General features: G+C 36.0%; 1 protein-coding gene across 5 annotated transcripts in view; it reads left to right on the top strand.

Moving 5' to 3' along the window:
- Nucleotides 1-397: 397 nt before the first annotated feature.
- The window catches only part of MMS22L (MMS22 like, DNA repair protein), a 105,815-nt gene continuing 82,608 nt past the window's right edge, over nucleotides 398-23,604 (top strand). For 3 of the 5 annotated variants that reach the window (XR_013814041.1, XM_079781505.1, XM_079781508.1), the window contains exons 1-10: nucleotides 398-515; nucleotides 1,066-1,246; nucleotides 2,315-2,440; nucleotides 3,813-3,862; nucleotides 7,368-7,455; nucleotides 7,552-7,729; nucleotides 11,192-11,282; nucleotides 13,109-13,239; nucleotides 16,517-16,630; nucleotides 23,172-23,348. Coding sequence is in view for 4 of the 5 variants with exons in the window: in XM_079781505.1 (XP_079637631.1) it covers nucleotides 1,083-1,246; nucleotides 2,315-2,440; nucleotides 3,813-3,862; nucleotides 7,368-7,455; nucleotides 7,552-7,729; nucleotides 11,192-11,282; nucleotides 13,109-13,239; nucleotides 16,517-16,630; nucleotides 23,172-23,348 (1,119 nt within the window). In the remaining variant the exon portion in view is untranslated. The other 2 variants (XM_079781507.1, XM_079781506.1) reach the window with 2 other exon arrangements.

The following is a 23,604-nucleotide window of genomic DNA, read 5'->3' on the forward strand; positions in this document are numbered from 1 at the left end:
TCATTCTTGCACTTGCCTGGTTCACAATCCAGGAGCCACAGGCATCCTCGATCTCAAGGAAGAGTTGGTGGCACCGCGCGGCTCCGGGTGTGAATGGCACCCGCTTCGGACTCACTGGAACCCAAGAGCTTTTCACAAACCCCACCGGGAAGACAGCCGCTGTCCCTAGGCGTGGATCACCTCGGCGCGGGATCGCGTCTGTTGCTGCGTGAGGCCCCGCCTTCCGGGCCAACGCACCAATTAAAAACGAAAACGGGGGGCGGGGAGGGGGCGAGAAAAAGAAAAGCCGCACGGAATGCTTGGCTGGAAGACTCTCGCGAGAACTCGCAAGCGCCGGCGGCTCCCGCGGAGACCTCGCGAGCGGACCTCGGGGGCGGGCTCCGCCGTGGCCCCGCCCCTCCAAGCGCGCGCGCTGCGTGGCGGGAATTTCACCTGTTTGGGTTCTGGACCGCATGGAGTCCGGGGCTGTGCTTGGGACCGCCGGGGCGCATCTCGGGGAGTGCAAGTGTGAGTAGGTACGACGAGCACCGAAGAGGGGGTGCCCCGGTGCGCAGGACTGTGGCTCCTCTCGCCAGGCTCCTCCGCGTGGATTCCGGGAGAGACTTGCTCCGCGACCGGGAGGAGTGGGGGTTGGCGCGGGGCCCTCCAGATCCCCCTTCCAATCTGCAAAGGAGCTTTCCCACGACACTGCGGGGCAACTGGCGCGGTGCGGTTTAATCACGGAGCGAAGGGTGCCGGTCCCGGCGGGCTCGGGAGGGGAAGCTGTATCTGCCCCGCCAACATTCCTTTCCTCTTGACCCTGTCCCGGGCTGCTGCAGGGTCAGACCGGCAGGATTTTAAGTTCCCGACACAGCCAGTCGTGGGTGCTTTCTGCGTAAGTCCTGACAGCCTTGATCTTGGGGAGTCGCTGGGGGAGAGTTGTTGGGAACATGGCTTCTCTGTTTTCTTTGTGCTGGAGAGGGGGGCGTTTTGGTAACTTTCTGACGTCACCCGCCCCACCTCCAGGAATCTCCTCGCAACTTTGGAGCCCTTAATGATCATTATAATGAACCTCACAGGTTTCAGGATATGAAGTAAAAACAATGGATACCTGTTCTGCTGCGTCGACGTACCTGACCGACAGCTTGGAACTGGAGCTGGGAACCGAATGGTGCAAACCCCCTTGCTTTTCTTGTGCTTTTGACCACAGAGGAGGAGGGAAACATTTTTCTGGAGAGTCCTACCTTTCCAGTGGAGCCCTTAAGCGGTAGGTAAAAAATCGGAGGCTGTTTAACCCTCATCAGATTTTTCCTTAATTCGTTAGGAATGTTACTTAAGATTTCAGGCAACTAAACTTTTATGTTGAAACCATCTTTTTTGTAAATCGGCTTGGTCTATCCGACAGATGCAAACTATTAGCTCTGTTGTTGGTTTTCGGGTTCAGCGAATACCTGAAAGATTTTGGATATGAAGGAGAACTTTCTTGCTACCTGATGTTCTCTTACTTAACTGCTGCCTCAGTTTGGCGGTATGGAGCTGGGTTTTAATTTTCCTTTTACTTAAAATGAATCCTGAACTTCCTGGGCTTTATGAAATGATGTTTCCTCCTAAAACGTGGAACAATATTTTGGAGCTTCTTAGTAATTCTAAGGAAGACATGCACATCTTTTGTTGCCCCAGTTCCTTCTAAGCCTGTGTATTGTTACATATAGAAGTCTTACTTAAAAAAAAATTCTTTTCTAATAAATGCACTACATTGTGTAAGTTCACAGGAATGTTATTTCTGAAAGTTCTTGCCTTGGGCAGTTAGTTATACCCACATTGCCATAAAACTGCTGTTATTGAAATATTTTGGGAATGCATTCTGAGGCAATTTCAGTCAGAAAGGAAATAATTTTTGTGGTTTTATAGTTGCACTTTGAGAGACCTAAAAAGACATTACCCAGTTTGATTATACTGTTCTCCAGACAGGGCTCAGAATAACTTTTAGCTATTTTAAAAATTAAATGTCCCCTCAAAGGATGAATTCTACATCTGAAGGCTACGGTTCAACACGGACAAAAGTATGTTCCTTAGACTTCTTTTTGTGTTTTACACATAAGTTACATTGCTCTTTAGTTATACCTTTTTATTGTATACAGGACTGGATTTTTAATATAGTCCTAGCTTTAGTATGCCTTTACTAGTATGGATGGTACCAAGGCATATCCTGACTTTATAATATCATCGCTGGCATGTCATGTGTAATAAGGTTTCCTAACATGTCAAAAAAGACATGCTATAGTATGGGACTTAGTATACTTTTCATGAGACTTAATCATAGTTTTCATTTCAGATTAATTTTGAATCTTGATCCTTTACCAACTAATTTTGAAGAGGATACAGTGGAAATATTTGGCATTCAGTGGGTTACTGAAACAGCATTAGTGAATTCATCTAGAGTGCTGTTTCATTTATTCAGGTATGTTTTTTAAATTTCCTTGGAGTAGAGATGCCATTGTTCACTTTTGTAAGTTACATTGCTGTGTGGTTTCTAATACTGATATTAACAAAAGCACCAGTAGAGTTGTGCTTGTTATTCACTTGATTATCTTACCAATAATAAAATTAACAGTAACATTTTATGGAGTAATGGTTTTAATGAATTGTTTTTTAGTGAATCTATTCTTTTCCAGAATCTTTATTTAACATCTTGTGTTCAAGACAAATATTTAAGGCTTTAAACTATATTATAGTTTTGGAAGAAAACCAAAGTACTTTCATTGCTTAATAGTCATAGTCTTAAATGATTTTGAGAGAATGAATTTAGACTTTCCAAATATATTTCAGACTGTATAATAGAAGTATGATTAATTACAATGATAAATTTGGACAACATTAAAAAATTTTAATGAAAAATTTCAAACATACACAAATGTAGAGAATAGTATAATGAACCTCCACCCCCTCAGTTACAATAAACATCAAGGTTTCATCACATTTCCTTCATCTGTCCCTCCCCTCTTATTTTTTTGCTGAAGTATTTTTAAGTAAATTCTAGGCATCATGTTATTAAATATTTCAGTATAAATTTTTTAAAAATACCTTTTTTCAAACATTAACAGTTTCATTATCACAATGAACACAGTTGAAATAATGTTTCATTTAAAACCTAGTCCATATTCAGATTTTAGATAATGTTGAAATAGAGTCAGTTATTGAGGGCAAATTAAATGTATCATATATGGTACCTTTAAATGAAAATGGAAAGGTGCAGGGATTTCTCCTCCTACCCTCATCCCATAGACCTTGGGAAGAGACATTCACCGTATGTGTGCCATGATGTGTGTTTTATTGGGAGACCAGGCTGAGTGAGTGATTCTCTGATTTTGAACATTATAGAATAAGTTGAGTCTTTATCTAGGATACAAATCTTTAAGGAGTTGAAAGGGAACTAGGAAGATGGCAAAGGAAGATTACTCTCAGGAATTAAGGTGGAACATTGTAAATAGAACTTTTCCTGATAACTCTAGTGTACCTTATTCCTTTTTGAACTCCTGGTGTGATACAGTTTAACATTTTATTATATAACTGTTAACCTAGGATATTTTATGTAAGTATCTTAAACTTCTTGAAGGTTTAAACAGTATCTCATTGATAGTGACATTTATGAGCTTTGATATAATTTCTGAGATATATGCAGCTTTTAATATGTTACTTTTATATTTTCTCAAAGTCTTTGCTACCTGAAGCTGATCCTCATAAACATTCATGAAGTATTGGGAACATTATCCATGTAATTATTACATGCTTTAAAGTAATCTAAAATTCTCACTTTACTTTTTTTAAATTAGGCAACAACTCTATAACTTGGAAACCTTATTACCGGCCAGCTGTGATTTTGGTAAGTTGTGTGTTTAAAGGCTAATTACAGTGAATTGCACGTGAGTTTTATGATGCATAATTGGGATATCATAATAACATAGAGGAATTGTTAGGTCAGAAGCTCAGGATACAGTGTATGACACTTTCTGAACACAATACAATTTTGTTGTAGCTGAGATTTACAGTATTTTTTCAAATCTAGGTAAAATTGATTTAAGGCTAAATATCTCAGAAATGAATTAGTAACAAGCTTTGGAGGTGGGGAGTGGGATAGGAAATCATAAGAGAAATAGTACTTGACCTTATACTATCTTCTTGCTCTTTTCTGCTTTCTGGTTTTTGTTTGTTTTTAACATTTAATGGATTACTGATTTGGGGCTGGGGGTTGGGGGGAGGCATTGATTATAGTTAAGGTAGTGAAAAAAATTGAAGGGCAGTCTTATAGTGCAAACCAGCTGCTGCTCTTTTCTGGCAGTTTTGGTGCAGTTTGTATTTAGAATTATGGCTCTGTAGTCAGCCTGAGTTCCACCCCAGGCTAATTGTGGGTCTCAAACCAGGTAAGACTTCTCACCTCATTGAGTTCTTGTGAGAATTAAATGACATAATGCAGGTTAAGTGCTTAGCCTAATATCTTATTAGTGATGTTTAGCAACTAAAGATTACCTGGAACACACTTTTGATCAAAGAAAGGTTTAGTGGCTTACTAATGCAAAATACTAAAACAGAACATCCTCCTCTTCCAGCTAACATGATTATTGCTTCTTAACTAAGTAGAACCCTCCCTAGACGCCCTTTATTTGTCTTGCCCTCTGTATAAAAATTAACATAATCATCAAATTGCCACTGCTTCTTAACAACATCCAATCCAGAACAAAGTCCTTAAACTCCTCCAAAACTCAGCCGGCACAAGCCCAAACCCTGTTACAATCCCCTCCCCACTCCCTCTTGTTGAGAGGCCCGAACTGTTCATGATGTAGATTTAATCTTTGCAGCTGTATCAGGGCTCTCTTAATAAACTCATGTAGCCAGCTTTGGCCTTCAGTCCTCACCAGAAAGCCCTTAGGTAGGGACACTTAAACCGAAGTGTATATGTTCTTTTCATTATGCTACCCGAATAGCTTTCCATTTGAGGCAGAAGAAGAAACAAAATAATGTATGTTTTACTGACCCCTGTTGTTAAATGTAGCTGTTGGTGTTATTCCTTTTTTAGAGAATGTTTGGTGTTGTGTGTTTTTTTGTCTACAGACATTATATTTGGATTTTTTTATTTTATTTTCTATTGCTATCCATATTTTTTTAAAAATCTATCTTGAACATAACGAGTATGTATGTGTATATATACATATATATATATGTGTGTGTGTATATATATATATATATATATATATATATATATATAGCTGTTCTTTTTAACTTTGTTGACTGTATATTCTTTCATCATTGTCATTTCTGGGCCTGTTTGTATTGATTGATTTTTCTCTTATTTCTGTGTTACAGTGTTCTGGTTCTTTGAAAATCTAGCAATTTTTTATTGTGTGATGGACATTGTAGATTTTACATTGCTGCTTTCTGGATTTTCGTGTATTTCTCTGGCTAGTATTAAACTGTATTCTGGTTTGCTGTTAAGTACTTATAATCCATTGGACCTTTTAAATCTTGGTTTAAATTTTGTTAGGACTCTTAAAAAGTAGCCTTTAGTCTAATGTTAAGTTAGCTCAAATAAGGCTTCTGAGGATTCTTTTTAGTGTATTATGATTTTTTAAATTTATTTCTGGAAGGAACTTGAACTGTTCTCTGGCATGTGTAAGCTTTGTAGGAAATTGTTTTCTGATGTTTTTACCTGGTCTTGGGTTATTTTTTTCTCATGCTTGAACAGATCAGTACTCTGCCAGAGATTCAGTGGGACCCTCTGTACATTTCCAGAGCTTTCTTTTATTTTTTTAATGTAGCTTTTTTCTTCTTTGGTACTTTTTCCCTATAAATTTAAACCTTATGTATCCTCAGCTCAGTGATTTGGGCTCTGTTTGGGTTCTCTCTCCCTGTGCTGCAGCCTGGAAATTGTATTTGGGTGGGAAGCTGGAACAGTCTTAGGACTTACCTTCTCTCTGGGATAGCAATCCTGCATTGCCTTGTTTCTGGTGTCTGAAAACCTTTTTTTTAATGTTGATTTTTTTGTTTTTTTTAGTTAAAGATGGGATATGGGTAAATCTGATTCCTTTTTCTCTATCTTGGCTGGATGCAAGAGTTCACAGCAATTGTTTGTAACAGAGTACTGCCTTTATGAACTGTGAATTGTGAAACTGAGGGATGATGTGACGTTTGTAGGTGAAATATAATTAAGCTATGAAAATGCCCTGTACTGTTTAACATGGAGATGTTTGCATAACATATCCTGTTGGTTTTGACAAAGCAGTGGTCATGTTTACTTATTTAAGTTCAAATTTAGAAATAAGTTTTGCTTTATGTGTAATAAGGTTGAGAATTTGTTGTCTTAATTTTCATCTTTTTTTTTCTGCTTTTGTTTAGTGATTGTCTCTTACTCATTTTTCTTTTAGTGATTGTCAGTGTTATGCATATAGTAATGTTCCAGGTAATTTTTGCTGATGTAGATGTTGAAATGAGGGGAAGATGGCATGGGTTGAAGTTGTGAGAAAGACAATATTAATACATCATTCGGGGCCTTATAAATCACTACAAGAAGTCTTTATTTCCTTCTAAATATAGTAGATAGCCTTTCATGGGGAAGGAATTGACATATATTTAAAGCATATTTTGTACTTAGAGTGTAGAGGGACAAAGGAGGAGAATATGGGAAGACCTGTTAGGAGACCTGTTGGAATAATTTAAGAGATTATAGAGAGATGGATAGTTTGAAGGTATATTTTGATCATAAACTTAGTAGGACTCTGATGAATAAATATAAGTTTTAAGGAAATGAAAGCAGTAAGAATGAAATACAGGTAACTGTTGGCACCAGTTGTAGTGAGTAGCAAAAACATGGGCATGAACAGGTTTTGGAAGAAATTATGGATGTATTATTTGCAGTGTCTGAGCAATCTAAATACAAGATGTTAGGCAATCTGACATGCAAGGTCTGGAGTGCAGAATAGAGATCTGGGTTATAGGTAAACCTTTTCAAGTCATCGTTTTGAAATAAAGGAACTGATCATACACACAGGAAAAGAGAAGAGGACTCAGGACTGAGTCCTGAGGAGCCCCCATACTAGTGGTAGGATAGAGGAGGAGGAGCCAGTGAAGGAGAGGCAAGAGAAAGAACACATGAAGAAGAAAGAAGACTGGCACTGTGGTGTCAGTGAAGCCAGGTGTAGTCAGTGCTACTGAGGGGCAAGTTACTTGTGCTCAGGTGGTATCCATTGATTAGGTGACCTTAATAATGGATTTTTGGGGCGGTGGTAAGAATTACATAGAAATCAGTGGACAAGATTAAAAGAGAATTGCTGCTTGTATGTCACTGCTAACTGATTAATTATTTAAGCTATGATTAACTTCTGTTTTGGTTTCAGGGAAGATATCAACCCTACACTGCAAAGCAGACAATATTAGGCAGCAATGCGTAACATTTCTTCATTATGTTAAAGTTTTCATCGTCAGGTAGGACGTCAGTTGAGTCTTTTGACTACTGCGTGAATTTTTGAGTATGTAATCATCCAGACTCTGGTGGCTTATTGTATCTAACTGTTTTTTTAGGTTCCTGACAGTACAGAATACTGAGAATCATGGTCCTGTTCATCCCTATGAGGCTTTGGAGGCTCAGCTTCCCTCACTATTGGTTGATGAGCTTCACGGATTACTCTTGTATATTGGACACCTATCTGAACTTCCCAGTATTAATCCAGGAGCATTTATAAGTCAAAATCAGATTCAGGTTTGCCTTATTTAATTTTTAGGTTATCAGTTTTTCTTCTTACAAGGATTATTTATTCAAGAATGGAGGAAATTAGTAAAGAACATAGCTCTTCCAGATTGCTTGAGTTGAAATTCTGGCTCCTCCTTTTATTAACTATGTGCCTTTGGGCAAGTAATACCTCTTATCTCATTCTCCCCATCTGTATAATTGGCATAGCTTCCTAGAGTTATTGGGAGAATTAAATAAATTAAAATGAATAAAGCATTTAAAACATAGTATACACTAAATCTGATAACTTCTCTATTCCAATTCATAACAGTGCAAATGTTTAAAAGTTTCAAATAAAATAACCTTTATTTTCTAAAATATGTGTCATCTTTCCTTTTTTTTAAGATTTTAAAATTGATTTTTCGAGAGAGAGGAAGGGAAAGGGAGAAAGAGAAACAGTGTGAGAGTGAAGCATCGATTTACTGCCTCCTACTCGGGGATCAAGCCCACAACCCTGGCATGTGTCCTGACCAGGAATCCAACCAGCAACCTTTCAGTGCACAGGACAGTGCCCAACTAACAGAACCATACTGGCCAGGGCTCCTTACTTTTTTATTATAGTAAAATTCAAGAAGATTACCTTGTAAAAGTTACACTTTCAAAACCACATTATTTTGTCTATTCTGACCTTTGAGACTTCCAGAATATGATTAAGATGGGTTTTTTTTGTTTTGTGGTTTTATTTAAATATGTTTTTATTGATCTCAGAGAGGAAGGAAGTGGGAGAGAGAGAGAGAAACATCAACGATGAGAGAGAATCATTGACTGGCTGCCTCTTGCACTCCCCCCACTGGGGCCCGAGCCCGCAACCTGGGCATGTGCCCTTGACCGGAATCGAACCTGGGACCCTTCAGTCCACAGGCCGACGCTCTATCCACCAAGCCAAACCGGCTAGGGCTGATTAAGATGGTTTTGACTGCCCTGGCCAAGTGCTTCTGTTGGTTGGAGTGTAGTCCCATACACCAAGAGGTTGTAGGTTCAATTTCTGATCAGGGCGCGTACCCAAGTTGCAGGTTTGATCCCCGGTCAGGAGGCAACCGATTGATGTTTCTCACTCTCTTCTCTCTAGAATCAATAAAAACATATCCTTGGGTGAGGTTTAAAAAAAGATTGTTTTGACTAATGCCCCTTTACCCCTACCTTTTATTATTCCATCTGAAGTTATTTTATTTTTTTTAAATTTGTATTGTAGCACAACCCAGCTTCCTGATATAATTAACAAATTCTCCAGAGAATAATGTGAGTTTAAGTGGATGACAAATTATGCTTCCCCATTGATTCCCTGAATTTTTAACCTCTTCCATTCTATTTGACCTCATCAATTTGAACATTTAGTTTTTAGTAACATATTTGTCAAAATGTAAAGTACAATTAAGTGTTTATATATTTCTGTGAAATTTAACAACAACAAACAAATATTGACTCTTTATAAGGGGTCAATATATCTAACAATAAAAGTAAATAGGGTTTCAATTGAACTCAGGTTTATATGTATAATCCATAGAAAGCATATAGGTAATTGCCTTTAATTATATCACTTAATAAAGACTCATAGGTAGATCTTGGGGGAGGGATAGTTTTTCTTCATTTTAGTCTTTATAAATTCAAATCATTTTTATTTTCTGGACATCCATTAAGTGGTTAAGAAAATAATATATCTAGGAGCAGAAATAAAGATTGTGTGCTCCGGTCCTCAAATTAGGTTTTGCCCTTCATAGGCTTTTCAGTTTAGCAAACTTGAAAAGATAGGTTATTTGAAGATCAGAAGACTGAATTTTTAAAGCAGGAGAATGTAGTCTTCAACACATAAAAAATAAATTATGCACTAAAATTCTCTTCTAAAACAACAGCAAAAACATCTTATACAATAAAAAGCATCTTCCAAGGTTTTATATATTTCTTCTATTTTACCAGTCTTATATATGAAAAGTATTGATTTAATTGGTATTTTCTGTTGAGTATGTTTTATTTAGTTTTTGGGGGGAACTTTTTAGAAATATTATTTGGGTATTATGTATTACAGATATTTTATCTTCAGCAATTAAGCTGACTTACTAGGTTAGATTGAAGTTTTTTATATAGTTATTTTTTCTTTTGTATCTGTGCTGATGTTAAAAATATACTTGTTTTTACATTTATCTATTTGATTTATCTTTTTTAAAAAAAATTCTGTGAGGTGGGAAATCTAACTTTAGTTTCTTACAAATGAATAAGTTAATTCTGTCTTATTAAATGACCCATGCTTATCACACTGATTTGGATACCACATTTATCCATTTCTCTTCCCTATGTTTGCTGTTTTTTATTATCTATTTTTGAGCCAGTATTATTTATTAACGTAGTGTTTTATTTTATTTGCATATTTGATATGGCAAGTTCCTTCTGCATCATTCTAGTTGTTTTACTAGAACATGTATCATTGTTTTTATTTATATATATTTTTAAAACATATTTTTATTGATGTCAGATAGAAACATCAATGATGAGAGAGAATCATTGATCAGCTGCCTCCTGCACTCCTCACACTGAGGATCGAACCCACAACCCAGGCATGTGCCCTGATAGGGAATCGAACCGTGACCTCCTGCTTCATAGGTCAACACTCAACCACAGAGCCATGCCAGCCAGGCCTCATTGTATTTATTTTTATAGTGATACTAAATGCTGACTGGGAGTAGGTTATTGATAGCTAAGAGCACTGGCTTTTTAGTCATAATTAGATTTGAATACTAATGTGAAAATTGAGAGATAATTTCTTTACCTCTTTTAACTTAAAAGGCATGACAATAATGTCTGCATGATAGTTTAAAGTTCTCTTGTTAACATTCTTAATAGGAGTTCCTGGGTATGACAGTTTTTAAGAAAATATGTTTTTATTGATTTCAGAGAGGAAGGGAGAGGGTGAGAGAAATAGAAACATCAGTGTGAGAGAGAATCATTGATCAGCTGCCTCCTGCATGCCTCCTACTGGGGATTGAGCCCACAGCCTGGGCATGTGCCCTGACTGGGAATTCAACCGTGACCTCCTGGTTCATAGGTCTATGCTCAACCACTGAGCCACACCAGCCGGGCTAAAAACATATTTGCTAACTAAAGTCTAAAACAAATTACATGAAAATAAGTGTTTTTAAAATTATTTACTGCTTTGCAGCTTTAGTAGAATCAGAAGTTGGTTGCAAGGGTCCTTTACAAATCTATTCAGCAGCCCCAAGGTGGGTCTGTCTTAAATTAGATGAAAATATAACCTATCCTGCTTTCAAAATCTCTAGTGAAAGGATCTTCTAATGAACAAGATAAAGGTTTTCCTTAAACTTAGTGGTAGATTAATTGATACTTTGTCATGGTGCTGATAGAGGGTTGTTGTGATATGCTATCAAGTACCTTGGTAACATATTATGAATTCTCAGTCACAGTTGATAATGTCATTCACAGCTTTTCCCACCATCCTGGCATTTATTACATCTCCACTTGGATATCCATTGGCTGGTGCTAGAAATTCTTCATATGCTTGGTGTAAAATTGAGTAAGTCCTTTTTCTAATCTAAACTATTATTGTTGTGGTTTTTTTTTAATTACACAAGTAATAAGTGCTTTCTGATTTTTAAAAATCAAATAGTAACCTAAGTAAAAAGTGAAAATCTCACTCCTTTTTTTCCAGAGATAACTACTGGAAACAACTTGGTCTGTTTATCTTTCTATACTTTCTATTAGTATATATATATATATATATGGAAACTCATTGGTAGGATTTTTGTTTTGCTTTCTAACCACAAATGCTGCTGTCATTGTTCTGTGTAGCTTTTTTTAGAGATTTGTTCATGTTCATGCATATAGTTTTACTTTATTCATTTAAGGGCTGTATGTGAAGGGTCTATCATAATTTATTTAGCCAAGTTTTTTTTAAGTATTTTAATTATTTCCCTTTTTTGATATTATAAATAATATTAAACTGACCATCCTTGTGTGTGTGTGTGTGTGTGTGTATATATATATATATATATATATATATATATATATATATATAATGTGTGTGTGTGTGTGTATATATGTATATACACACACACACACACTATATATATATATGTGTGTATATATATATATACACACACACATTGTTCAATATGTATACAAGTTATGCTGTGGAATAGATTCTTAGAATTGGGGTGGCATATTGAAGTTTTAATAATGTATATGCTCTATGTTGCTGTAGAGTAAATTTCCCCAATTTGTACACACTGTCTGTGAGCATTCCTTGCCTCATACTATTTCCAGTAATGGATATTATCAATTATTTTTCTTTTTTGCCAACAAATATGTGAAAAATGATACTGAATGATACTTTTGCAATTTCTTGATTACCGGTGAAGTTGAACATCTTCACATAATTTTATTGTCTCTTTATATTTTCTTTATTACTTAGTTAGTCATGATCTTTTGCAAATTTTTCCTTTTTTTATTAGTATAAGTTTATAACAAGATAGTAATCTTTTATTTCATATGTTGCCTGTTTATTTCTTGGTCTTGCTCTTTGGCATGTTTAGGTTCTATTTTTTTTTTAATTTTATTTTATTGTTTAAAGTATTACACATAGTAGTACATATATCTCCTTTTTTCCTCCCGATTGACCTTCCCCCCCAGTCTAGGTTCTCTTTTTAAGTTTAGCAATATTCTGGAAATATTTAGTTGTAAAGTAATTATTTAGGTTATAAAGACATCCATTACCTCAATATCTGCTTTTTAATTAATGAATAAATACAAAAATACATATATGTATTTATCTATGTATACTTATATATACATACACACACACACACAAATATGCAACGATGTACACAAATACATAATTTTTTTCTCTCAGGTGAATTCTGTATTTTAAGTATTTTCTTAGAGCAAACTCTGGTGGACTTACTCTGCTATAGGTACAAATTTTGGTATCTTACTTTTGTTTGCTTTACTTCATGCATTTGGATATGGCTACTTTATCATTGTTTGTTAAAAGAATAATGTTGTACAGGCTTTATTGGTTAGAAATGAAGGTGAAGAATTTCTAGTGTTTACCTTCTTTTTCAATTTACTTTTATTTTTTTCTCTTAAGTAATCTTGCATGGTTACTTTACAAAGATGGCCACATTAACAATAGAGAAGCCTATTGAATGGTAATTGGTAGGATTGAAACTTTTTTACATGATGTTTATCAGTGTTCATATAAGAAAGGAATTGTAAAATTTAACTTCTGCTTGCAAAAATTTGCTTTTAACTATATGTTACAGTCTTGTTATAACTTAAATGTGTACAGTAATTTTTCTCCTACTGTAGTTTTAAATAAAATTCATTTTATTACATTTTTAGAACATGTTGTATATGGTCATCAGTTTATGAATCTGGCAGGTGACAATTTAACCAATGTCAGTCTATTTGAAGAGCACTGTGAAAATCTCCTTTGTGATTTAATAAGTTTGTCACTCAACAGGTATGACAAGGTAATGCTTTAAGAGTTTATTTGTATTTTTGCCACTTAATGGCAATAGTCCTTAATCTATTTGATTTAAGCTTTAAGAATTTAATCTAAATTTAAAAATTATCTGAGAGTTTAATGGGAAAGAATTGATTTTAAACATTTAAAAGAGGCTGGAATTAGTGTTTTAGAGCTGTTTTAAGTCTTTTCATCTTGTCAAAAATAAATGAAAACAGGATGTTTATGATAATGACTGGAATTTAACTTTTGTTTACATAGGAGAGGCCAGACCTTTAATGATCTAGTATATTGCTATTGCATAATGAAAGAGATGAGTAATTAAAGTTAGTTGACAAGCTTAAAAGGTGGTTTTAGCCCTAGCTGGTTTGGCTTAGTGGATAAAGCATCAGCCTGAAGACTAAAGGGTCCCGGGTTCGATTCCGGTCAAGGGCACATGCCCAGGTTTCGAGCTGGATACCCAGTAGGGGGGCGTGCAGGAGGCAGCCAATCGATGATTCTCTCTCATCAGTGATGTTTCTATCTCTCTCTCCATCTCCCTTCTTCTCTGAAATCAATAAAATATGTATTTTTAAAAAAGGTGGTTTTAGTTGACAAATTTTAAGGATAGTTTTCATGAAAGTTCTGGCATCACGGTAGAAATTACTTGTTTTTACTAAATTGTATTTATATATAGTGTTTGATACAGACAGATTTAAAGGTGTTACAGTACACACTTATTTTCAAGTAATGGAAATATATAGATTGTCATCACTTATTTCCAATTACAAGCATAAACCTTACTAATAGAAAATCAGGATTTATAATTTTTTAAAATGTAGATTGTTTATATATTATCAATATCTTAAATTTAATCTACATGTTTATAATTAACAGGTATATATTAATCAGATATGATATAGTAATATCTTAATGTATTATGTTAGAAATGTGTATGTAATGTATGTGAAATAACATATATTATGAGTTTTAGAAGTTTAGCTGTTAGTATAGACAATATTAATATTCTCTGCATTATTTAGGGTCATTGAGGATACATTTTTTATAAAAATGGTAAAGCCCGGCTAGTGTGCCTCAAGGTTGAGCATCGACCCATGCACCAAGAGGTCGCTGATTCGATTCCCTGTTAGGGCACATGCCCTGGGTGCAGTCTTGATCCCCGGTGGGGGCCATGCAAAACACAACCGATCGATGTTTCTGTGTCATTGATGTTACTGTCTCTTTCCCTCTCCATTCCTCTCTCTCTAAAAATCAATTTAAAAAAAAATAGCAACAGCTTTAAAAAGAATATGGTAAAATTGCTTAACTTTTATATAGCCCTAATAATTGTATTTATTCTGACTTGTGACTATTTTTAGTCTCAACAGTGAATCAGAAGTTATTTTCTAACATTTTTTTTATTACATGTCTTTTTATTATGTCTGATGGATTAGATCAAAGTTAGGAAACCATGAAGCTGAGGTCAAATCTAACATACCCCCTGTTTTTGTAAATAAAACTTTACTGGAGCACAGCCTCATCCTTTTTTTTTATGAATTGTCAGTGGCTGATGCACAACAATGGCAGAATTGAGTAAATATACAAAGACTATATCATGAATAAAACTTCAAATATTTATTACCTAGCTTCTTATATACAGAACTAGAGGCCAGGTGCATGAAATTCGTGCATGGGGGCCGGTGTCCCTCAGCTCAGCCTGTACCCTCTCCAATCTGGGACCCCTCGAGGGATGTCCGACTGCCTGTTTAGGCCCGATCCCCGGAATCCCTCTCACAATCCAGGACTGCTGGCTCCCAACTGCTCGCCTGCCTGCCTTCCTGATCACCCCCTAACCGCTTCTGCCTGCCAGGCTGATCACCCCCTAACCACTCCCCTGCCTGCCTGATCACTCCCTAACCACTCCCCTGCCAGCCTGGTCACCCCCAACTTCCCTCCTCTGCTGGCCTGGTCACCCCTAACTGCCCTCCCCTGCAGGCTTGATCGCCCACAACTGCCCTCCCTTGCATGCCTGGTCCCTCCCAACTTTCCTTCCCTGGTGGCCATCTTGTGGTGACCATCTTGTGTCCACATGGGGCAGGATCTTTGACCATATGGGGGCAGCCATCTTGTGTGTTGGAGTGATGGTCAATCTGCATATTACTCTTTTATTAGATAGGATAGAGGCCTGGTGCATGGGTGGGGGCCAGCTGGTTTGCCCTGAAGGGTGTCCCAGATCAGAGTGGGGGTTCCCTTGGGGCGTGAGGCGGCCTGGGCGAGGGGTTTTCTGTGGTGGTTTTCAGGCCGGCCACGCCCCCCGGCGACCCAAGTGGAGGCCCTGGTATCTGGGATTTATTTATCTTCTACAATTGAAACTTTGTATCCTGGAGCAGAGCCAAGCCTTCTGCTCCCTCTGTGGTGGCAGCCATTTCTGTTGGGATTTATTTATCTTCTATAATTGAAACTTTGTAGCCTTAAGCAGAGGCCAAGCCAGGCCAGGGTGTGCGGAAAGCTTGGCTTCCTCCATCGCCAGAAGCAACCCTAGCCTCCTGCTCTCTCCAACTCTGTGGCTGCCACCATTTTTGTTGGGATTTATTTATCTTCTATAATTGAAACTTTGTAGCCTGGAGTGGAGGCCTCCGCCAGCTAGGGTGTGAGGAAAGCTTGGCTTCCTCCATCGCTGGGGAAACCCAAGCCTCCCTCCTTCTTTCTCTCTGTGGCCACAGCCATCTTGGTTGGGTTAATTTGTATGCTCGCTCCTGATTGGCTGGTGGGCGTGGCCTGTGGGTGTAGCGGAGGTGTGGTCAATTTGCATATTACTCTTTTATTAGATAGGATGTTTGCTGAACATTAGACTAGATCAGTGATGGTGAACCTATGACACCGTGTCAGCACTGACATGTGTAGCCATTTCTGATGACACGCGGCCGCATGCCGAGGATGAAACAGTTGCTGCTCCTGAGGATGAAACATTTGCGACTAGAGTCTTGGAGTTAGTTTTTTCCTCAAAGTGACACACTACCTGAGTTATGCTCAGTTTTTTGGCGAAGTTTGACACACCAAGCTCAAAAGGTTGCCCATCACTGGACTAGATAATTAAAGCAGAGGGTTGTTTAAGTTAAAAGTAAAATTCTGTACATTTGGTTTTACAATGGGAATTTTTAAAAGTTCATGAAATGGCATGTTTTTTATAAATAATTTTTTGTAAAGCATAAATTTTAAGACATCTAAATAATTATTATAAAATATTTAGAAAAATGTGTGGCATGTAAAATTCTGCTCTAACTCATTTTGGTTATTTTTTACAGGTTAGGCCTTTTGAAGCATTAACGAGTGACCATTGCCCATGCCCATGCATTAAAGAATTATGGGTTCTACTCATTCATCTTCTAGACCAAAGAAGTAAATGGTCTCTCTCAGAAGTAAGTTGTAAAATTGATGTATTAGTTATTGTAACTAATTATATTAAATTTATGCAGTGGTTTTGGCCAAAAAAATCTACAACATTCCTTCTTTATAAGACAACCAACACCACCAACCAGAGCATTAACTGAAGACTAAATACCTACTACATTTTTAACCCTAAATTGATAATATGAAATATCTAAGAGAAGTGTAAAATATGGCTGTCTTATTTTCTTAAGAGTTTTTTGGGGGGTTGTTGTTCTATCAAGAATCTGTTAGGCTAAAATACTTACTAATCCCTTCAGTAACTCAAGAAACATTTCAGTTAGGAAATGTGGCAGATTTAGATTTGGGAAGAAATAAAACAGGTTTCTGTTAATCAATTTTTCAGTATTATTTCATGGAGGGATGAAGAAAAGCACAAAGAGGAAGATAGGACATTTTCTTTCACTTCATTTTGAGCAAAGTCTTCATAATGGGGCTTTATTTAATTTCAAGTATTATCGATTAGGAGAAAAAGAGAAATATCCATAGGCAGAAGTAAGTATAAACAATTCATTGTGAAATGATACTTAAAATGGTTTATGTTATATGAATAAGTACTTTTAATATTTTATGGGTCTTTTAATTTTCCCAACTTTTTGCAATTTGGGGTTTGGTTACTGCTATCTAATTTTAATAATAACTATTTTTGCAGATTTACAAGTACTGTATTTATTTATTTATTGCTTTTTAAATCCTCACCTATGGTTATGATTATTGATTTTAGAGAGAAGGGAAGGGAGAGAGAGAAAAGAGATTTGAGAGATAACATCATTTGGTTGCCTTCTGTACGTGCCCAGACTGAGGATCGAACCCGCAACTTGGGTATGTGCCCTGACCGGGAATCGAACCCGCAATCTTTTGGTGTATGGGATTATGCTCCAACCAACTGAGCCACCCCAGCTAGGGTCCACATACTGTATTTATTCTGAGTTATTTTAGCAGTAAATTTACTAAATATAAGTAAAATAAAGTAAGTTTACTAAGTATAAATTTCTTATATTTTTACTTACTTTTGAGTAAGAAAATTTTTTTTCATGGTATTTTGAATTGTTAGTATAGTTCAGCTTTCTGCAAGATTTAAATATTACAAAGTCTTAGGGAATTTTTCCCCCCTTTGATTATTTGCCCAGGGTATTTTATTTCAATGACATGGTAAAAATCAATTTTCTCATTTTCTGCAAAGCTTCTTATCTTTATTATTTAAGAATTTTATATTTTTTAGAATTGTTCTTATTTTATAAATTTCAGACTTGAAAGTGTGAACCACACGTAGTGTAAGCATGTTTATACTTGTTATTAGAATTTGTCTAGATTTTAAACAGAAAAGTAGACATAATTTAAAATGTTAATTGTAGAAATTTGCGTAGTAACATATATAACCTAAATGATTTGTATGCTCTTCATTTTATGTAGTAACCATATTTGTTTGTCTGAAGCCATTTTCTTTTTAAAATACTACTAAAATTAAGTTATATTATTCTCAGATTTCAAGGCCTTATTTGACTTGAAAGTCAAAGTAGAAGTTTATATTCTTGATAGTAAGATAGTTTTATCTTCCTGTTAAAAAATATGTAATCTAGCATAATGCTGGGTATCCTGTATGAACCATTTTAAGTGTGTCAGTGAGCTTGTAGAAAGTAAGAAGTACTAAGGCCAAAAACTAAATATAGATGGGAACTCAGGTCAGTTGAACACTGAAGCTGCCTTGTCAATTTAGAGGCAGTTGCTGAATTGTATAAACTTGAACATTAGCTTTCATACATTATAAGGTACAAGACAATAAATCTCAAGAGTTTACCCAAGTCAGTACCCTACTAATAATATACCACTATTCTTAATTCTGAGTTCCCAAAAGAATGAACTCAAAACTCAAACTAAATTTGTAAGGAAAATTGTCTGTCTTTAGCTGTGGTGTATTGCAGTTTAAAGTTACGTATTTATTACTGCAAGCCAGTGAGTTCATGATGCCTTAGATGGTAATAAAAATTTCAAGCCAGTGACTTCTAAACCAGTGACAGTGTCTAATAGCCATGGAGAAGAGGTGGATGCTTAAACTCGAAGCTTCTATTCTAACCTCCTCCAAACCATAGAATAGCAAGAACAAATAAAACTACACAAAAAACATGTTGATAGCATAACTACAAGATAGGGATATTCAAAGTTGTAAATTAAAAGTAAAAGCCACCAAAGCTCTACTACAAAACTTTCTAGCAAGCAAGGGTAGTCAGAAAAATTGCTCAGAGGAGAGAAGAAGGGAGCTAACAGTAGTCATAAAAGTTGGTCTAAAACCATTGTCAGAATGCGAAAATAATGAAAAAGTTTCCTGATAGATCAGAGAACTGATTATAGGATAGGAACATTAAGAGTGTGTGCATTACATGAGGAGGCAATCTTTGAAGGTAGAGCTTCTGGAGAGTACAAATGCAAAAAGGAAGTGCCTCCTCTTTGCTGATTGAGTGGTGACAGTGACAGGAAGTAAAAGCAGAAAATGTAGGGTCTTGTAAAACAAAAGAGAAACAAACAAACAAAAAAAAACTAAAAAAGAAATAACTGAAACCCAATAAAGAATGGAATTTCAGTACATTGACAAAAGAGTGCTCCACTGAACTAGGAATCTTAAAATAGTCCAAATCTACAAAATGAAAGGAAGGAAACGAAACAGGTCTTTCTGAAGTTACTATAAGAAAATAGAATTGATATACTTTAGCCCATGATACCCTTTCTCCCAGAAATAACTATAAAGCAGAAGAAAATTGTAAGACAACACTTCAGATTGAATTTAATAGATAGCATTTGGGTCTGTAAAAAAAAAAAAAAAAATCGCCTTGAATGAGCTATTCCATTGTTGAAATAAATGACCAAAAGCCAGGAATGAATGGAGTAAATTAAATGCAGGAGAGAAATGGAAATAAAAATCATTTAGAATTGACTAAATTATAAGGTCCCTAAGGAGGATAGATCAACTGAAAATTTAATAAGGGGCATGTAAGAAAAGCAACCAAAGGAATAAAAGTGAGATAAAGGAATATAAAGGGTTAGAGAGAAAATGTTTGAAGTTGAAGATAGGCAAAGAATAACCGTCTGTTTAAATGGAGTCCCTGAAGAAGAAAAAGCGATGGAACATAAACTGACATTCAAAACAATGAGTGAATCCAAGAAAACATTCCAGAAATAAAGAACTAAGTCCACATATTGAGAAAACCTACTGATAACTGGAAAGATTAACTCCATGTAATCCATGCTAAGACATATAGCCTGCTAAAACTCTGACCTCAGACATAAAGAAAATGTCTTCAAGTCCTCTAGGAAATCTGCGAATCTTCCAGGCAAAAAAGACACAATAACTTATAATTGCAAAATAATGGGACCTGCACTAGACTTCTCAGAAATGACATTTAAAAACATGACAACTGTGGAACATGTAAAAAAACTCGGGAAACATTCCTCCTTAGGAGGACAGAGGCAGAGTCGGTGATCCAGAAAAGATCATCTGAGCATGCTGACACCCTGATCCCAGACATTTATCCTCTAGAACTGAATGGATTAATATGACACAACAGAAAAAGCCTCATCTTAGAAGCAACATGGTCCCACCTTTTACTCTGTGGAGATCATATGGACAACTATGAGATACTCTCTTAATAAAAAGCTCAGGACTAAGAAAAAGGGACAAAACCAAAAGGAAACAAAAATGTCCTAAACCAACAAAGAAGCAAGTTAAAAATTACTCTTTGCACTGACTATCTGACATGCAGTGGCTTTAGGGACCAATATGGATATGGATTAGCCAAGAAAGAAAAACAGAAAAATCATTTGAAAGCTTCAGAAGGAACAGGGAAGCTTCTATGTTTCATCTGCCTGGGAGTTCATGGTATCACAGAATGCTGATAGTAAGCTAAGGCTCATATAGGGCCATTCTTAGGAGGTCTCCAGACAGCTGAAAACAGATATTTCCTTTTTTCTATCTTACCAGTATACAAGGATTTAAAACATTCACAGTGCGACAATGCTAATTTATACAGTATACTCAGTTTGTTTTTAAAAAAAGAAATCATATCTGTGTATTTGTGTGTACACTAACATTCTTGCAGAGAGAAATATTTAATTCTCCCTACCCCATCCCTGGAATGAAGGCGGGAAATACTGAATGAGATTTGAAGTTTTCCCACTGAGAAAGGGACATTTTCTGCAACCAGACCAGTGTTTAAAAGATTAATGCTCTAAGGAAATTATCCAAAGGGGTGAGGCAGTTCAGGGTTATTAAGTTATTTCAGATGTCTGGGCTGCTTTGTGAAGGCAATAGGATGTTGCTTTTCGGTAACTCAGGATAAGAAGCAATTGGAGAAGTCTGTGAGAGGCTTAGGAATTTTGGGAAATTCACACCCCAAATTATGTGGGAACTCTTAAGAATGAATATAAACTAATTTAATCAAGGACATACTGTGTCCCAGAAAATATTCTAAACATGTAGCTAATACTGGATGTATCTGTATGAGTGTTTTCCTAAAAACCCAACCCTCATTATCCAGTAGATTTCAATTAGACTTCAATTCAATTTCCCAGAAGAGAAGGAAAACTAATTATTCCTTGAGTGATATTGCTTATGTGCCAGAAAGCAGAATGGGTGTGAGATTAAGTAAACTGTTCAAATAACCGTCAGAATATATAAAGGTGGGTTTCAAATGTAGATTTATTTGATGCCACAGCCCATGTTTTTTTTTTGTTTGTTTGTTTTTTGCCACATGATTATGTAAGGAAGTGCACGTTTAAATAGTTAGAAAATGAAGGAATAACTGAAATAATTTACTCTTTTTTGGGGGAAACAGACCTACATATATTTTATGTGCACTCTCATATTCCCAAAAGTGCCATGAATAGGTAGGGGACACCTGTGCTATACTTTGTGCAATATGATAAGAGTTTTGGGCCTGTACACATTATATTTCAGCTGCCATGAATATGTGTATATGTATATATGTTGCCACCTTTAAGCATCACAAACAGAATGTTGCAAAAATTTTCTGTAAAATACATAAATGCAAACAAAAAAGACTCAAAAAAGTTGAGATATTGTCAACAACCTTATGCCTAATGTGAATATATAAAGTGGACAAATACCTAGAAAAAAATCTTACTAAAAGGCATCAAGTGTTCAATGGTAAAGTAGGCAAATTGTTTTATCATATAGTCATATATTGGAAAATTCTGTTGAACTCTGGTTGCCCCCATTAACTTGGATGTATCTCAGAAACACAATGTTGAGAAAAAGGGGCAAGTTACCAAAGAATAGAAACAGACCACTTAATAGACACTTCTCCAAAGAGGACATAACCGATGGCCAATAGACATATGAAAAGATGCTCAATATCACTAATCATCAGAGAAATGCAAATTAAAACCGCATGAAATATCACCTGACACCTGTCATAATGGCTATCATCAATAAATCAACAAACAAGTGTTGGTGAGAATGTGGAGAAAAGGGAACCCTCATGCACTGTTGGTGGTAATGCAGATTGGTGGGAAGCTGTATGGAGTTACCACAGAAAATTAAAAATGGAACTGCCTTTAGACCCAGCCATTCTACTTCAGGGAATATATCCAAAGAAACATGAAACACTAATTCGAAAGAATATATGCACCCCTGTGTTTATTGCAGCGTTATTTACAATAGCCAAGATTTGGGAGCAGCCCAAGTGCCCATGAGTAGATAAGTGGATAAAGCCGTGGTATATTTATACAGTGGAATACTATTCGACTATTAAAAAAAAGGAAGTCTTACCCTTTGGTACAGCATGATGAACCTGGAGAGTATTATGCCAACTGAAATAAGCCAGTCAGAGAAAGACAAATACCATACCATTTGACCTACATGTAGAATCTACTGAATAAAATAAATAAAATAGAAACAGACTCAGGTACAGAGAAGAGATTGACAGCTGTTAGAAGGAAAAAAAGGTGAGGGGATTAAGCAAAAATACAACAAACAACACACAGACAACAGAATGGTGGTTATCAGAGGTAGAAGAAGGTAAAGGGGGATAAATGATGGAAGGAGAATTGACTTGGGGTGGTAAACATACAATACAATATACAGATGATGTATTATAGAATTGTACACCTGAAATCTAGATAACTTTATTAACCAATGTCACTCCAATAAATCCAATTTAAAAATAATAAAAACATGCATTAAAAACACACACAAAACAACTGGTGAAGCCAAAAATAACATGATTTGGGCTTATATACCCATGTGGCAAAACTTACAAAAACAGGGAAATGATTTATTATGAAACTCAGGATAATGGTTACCCAGGTTGGGAAAAGAAAAATACTATTTATGTTCTAATTCTTAACATGGGTATTTTTTTTTTTATTCTTTAAGTTTTATATATTTTATATTCTCTTTTGCATGTATAGTTCATTATAAAAATGGAGGGAAACACCCAAGTCAAAGGTTATTGTATCAGTGTCTATTTTAATTGAATCATATTACCTCTGTTTCTATAGTCATTTTGGAACTGGTTGAATAAACTACTTAAAACACTCTTTGAAACATCAAGTGAGCAAAGAAGAACTTCTGTGCCTGCAATCCAGTCCAGGGATCCATTAGGTTTTAGTTGGTGGATTATTACTCACGTAGCATCACTTTACCAATTTGATCGCCATGGAACACCAGATGAAATGGTAAGATTTTATTTTTTTAAAAATTTTCTTGTATGATCACTTAATACATATTTTTGGTAGACAAATTAGAAAGTAAGTGAACAGAAACAACAGCAAAAATCAGGTCATTAGCCTATAGAGATAAATTCAGTTTCTGAATCTAGAAGCTGTAGACCTTCCTGTAAACATCTTGAAAAAGCATAATCTTTATGTTTTTATTGTTTAAGAAAAGCAATTTGTAGAAGAGTTGGGATCTAGTCCTGGTTCTGCTACCAAG

Source organism: Cnephaeus nilssonii (assembly GCF_951640355.1).
Source record: "Cnephaeus nilssonii genome assembly, chromosome: 9".
NCBI classification, from domain to species: domain Eukaryota; kingdom Metazoa; phylum Chordata; class Mammalia; order Chiroptera; family Vespertilionidae; genus Cnephaeus; species Cnephaeus nilssonii.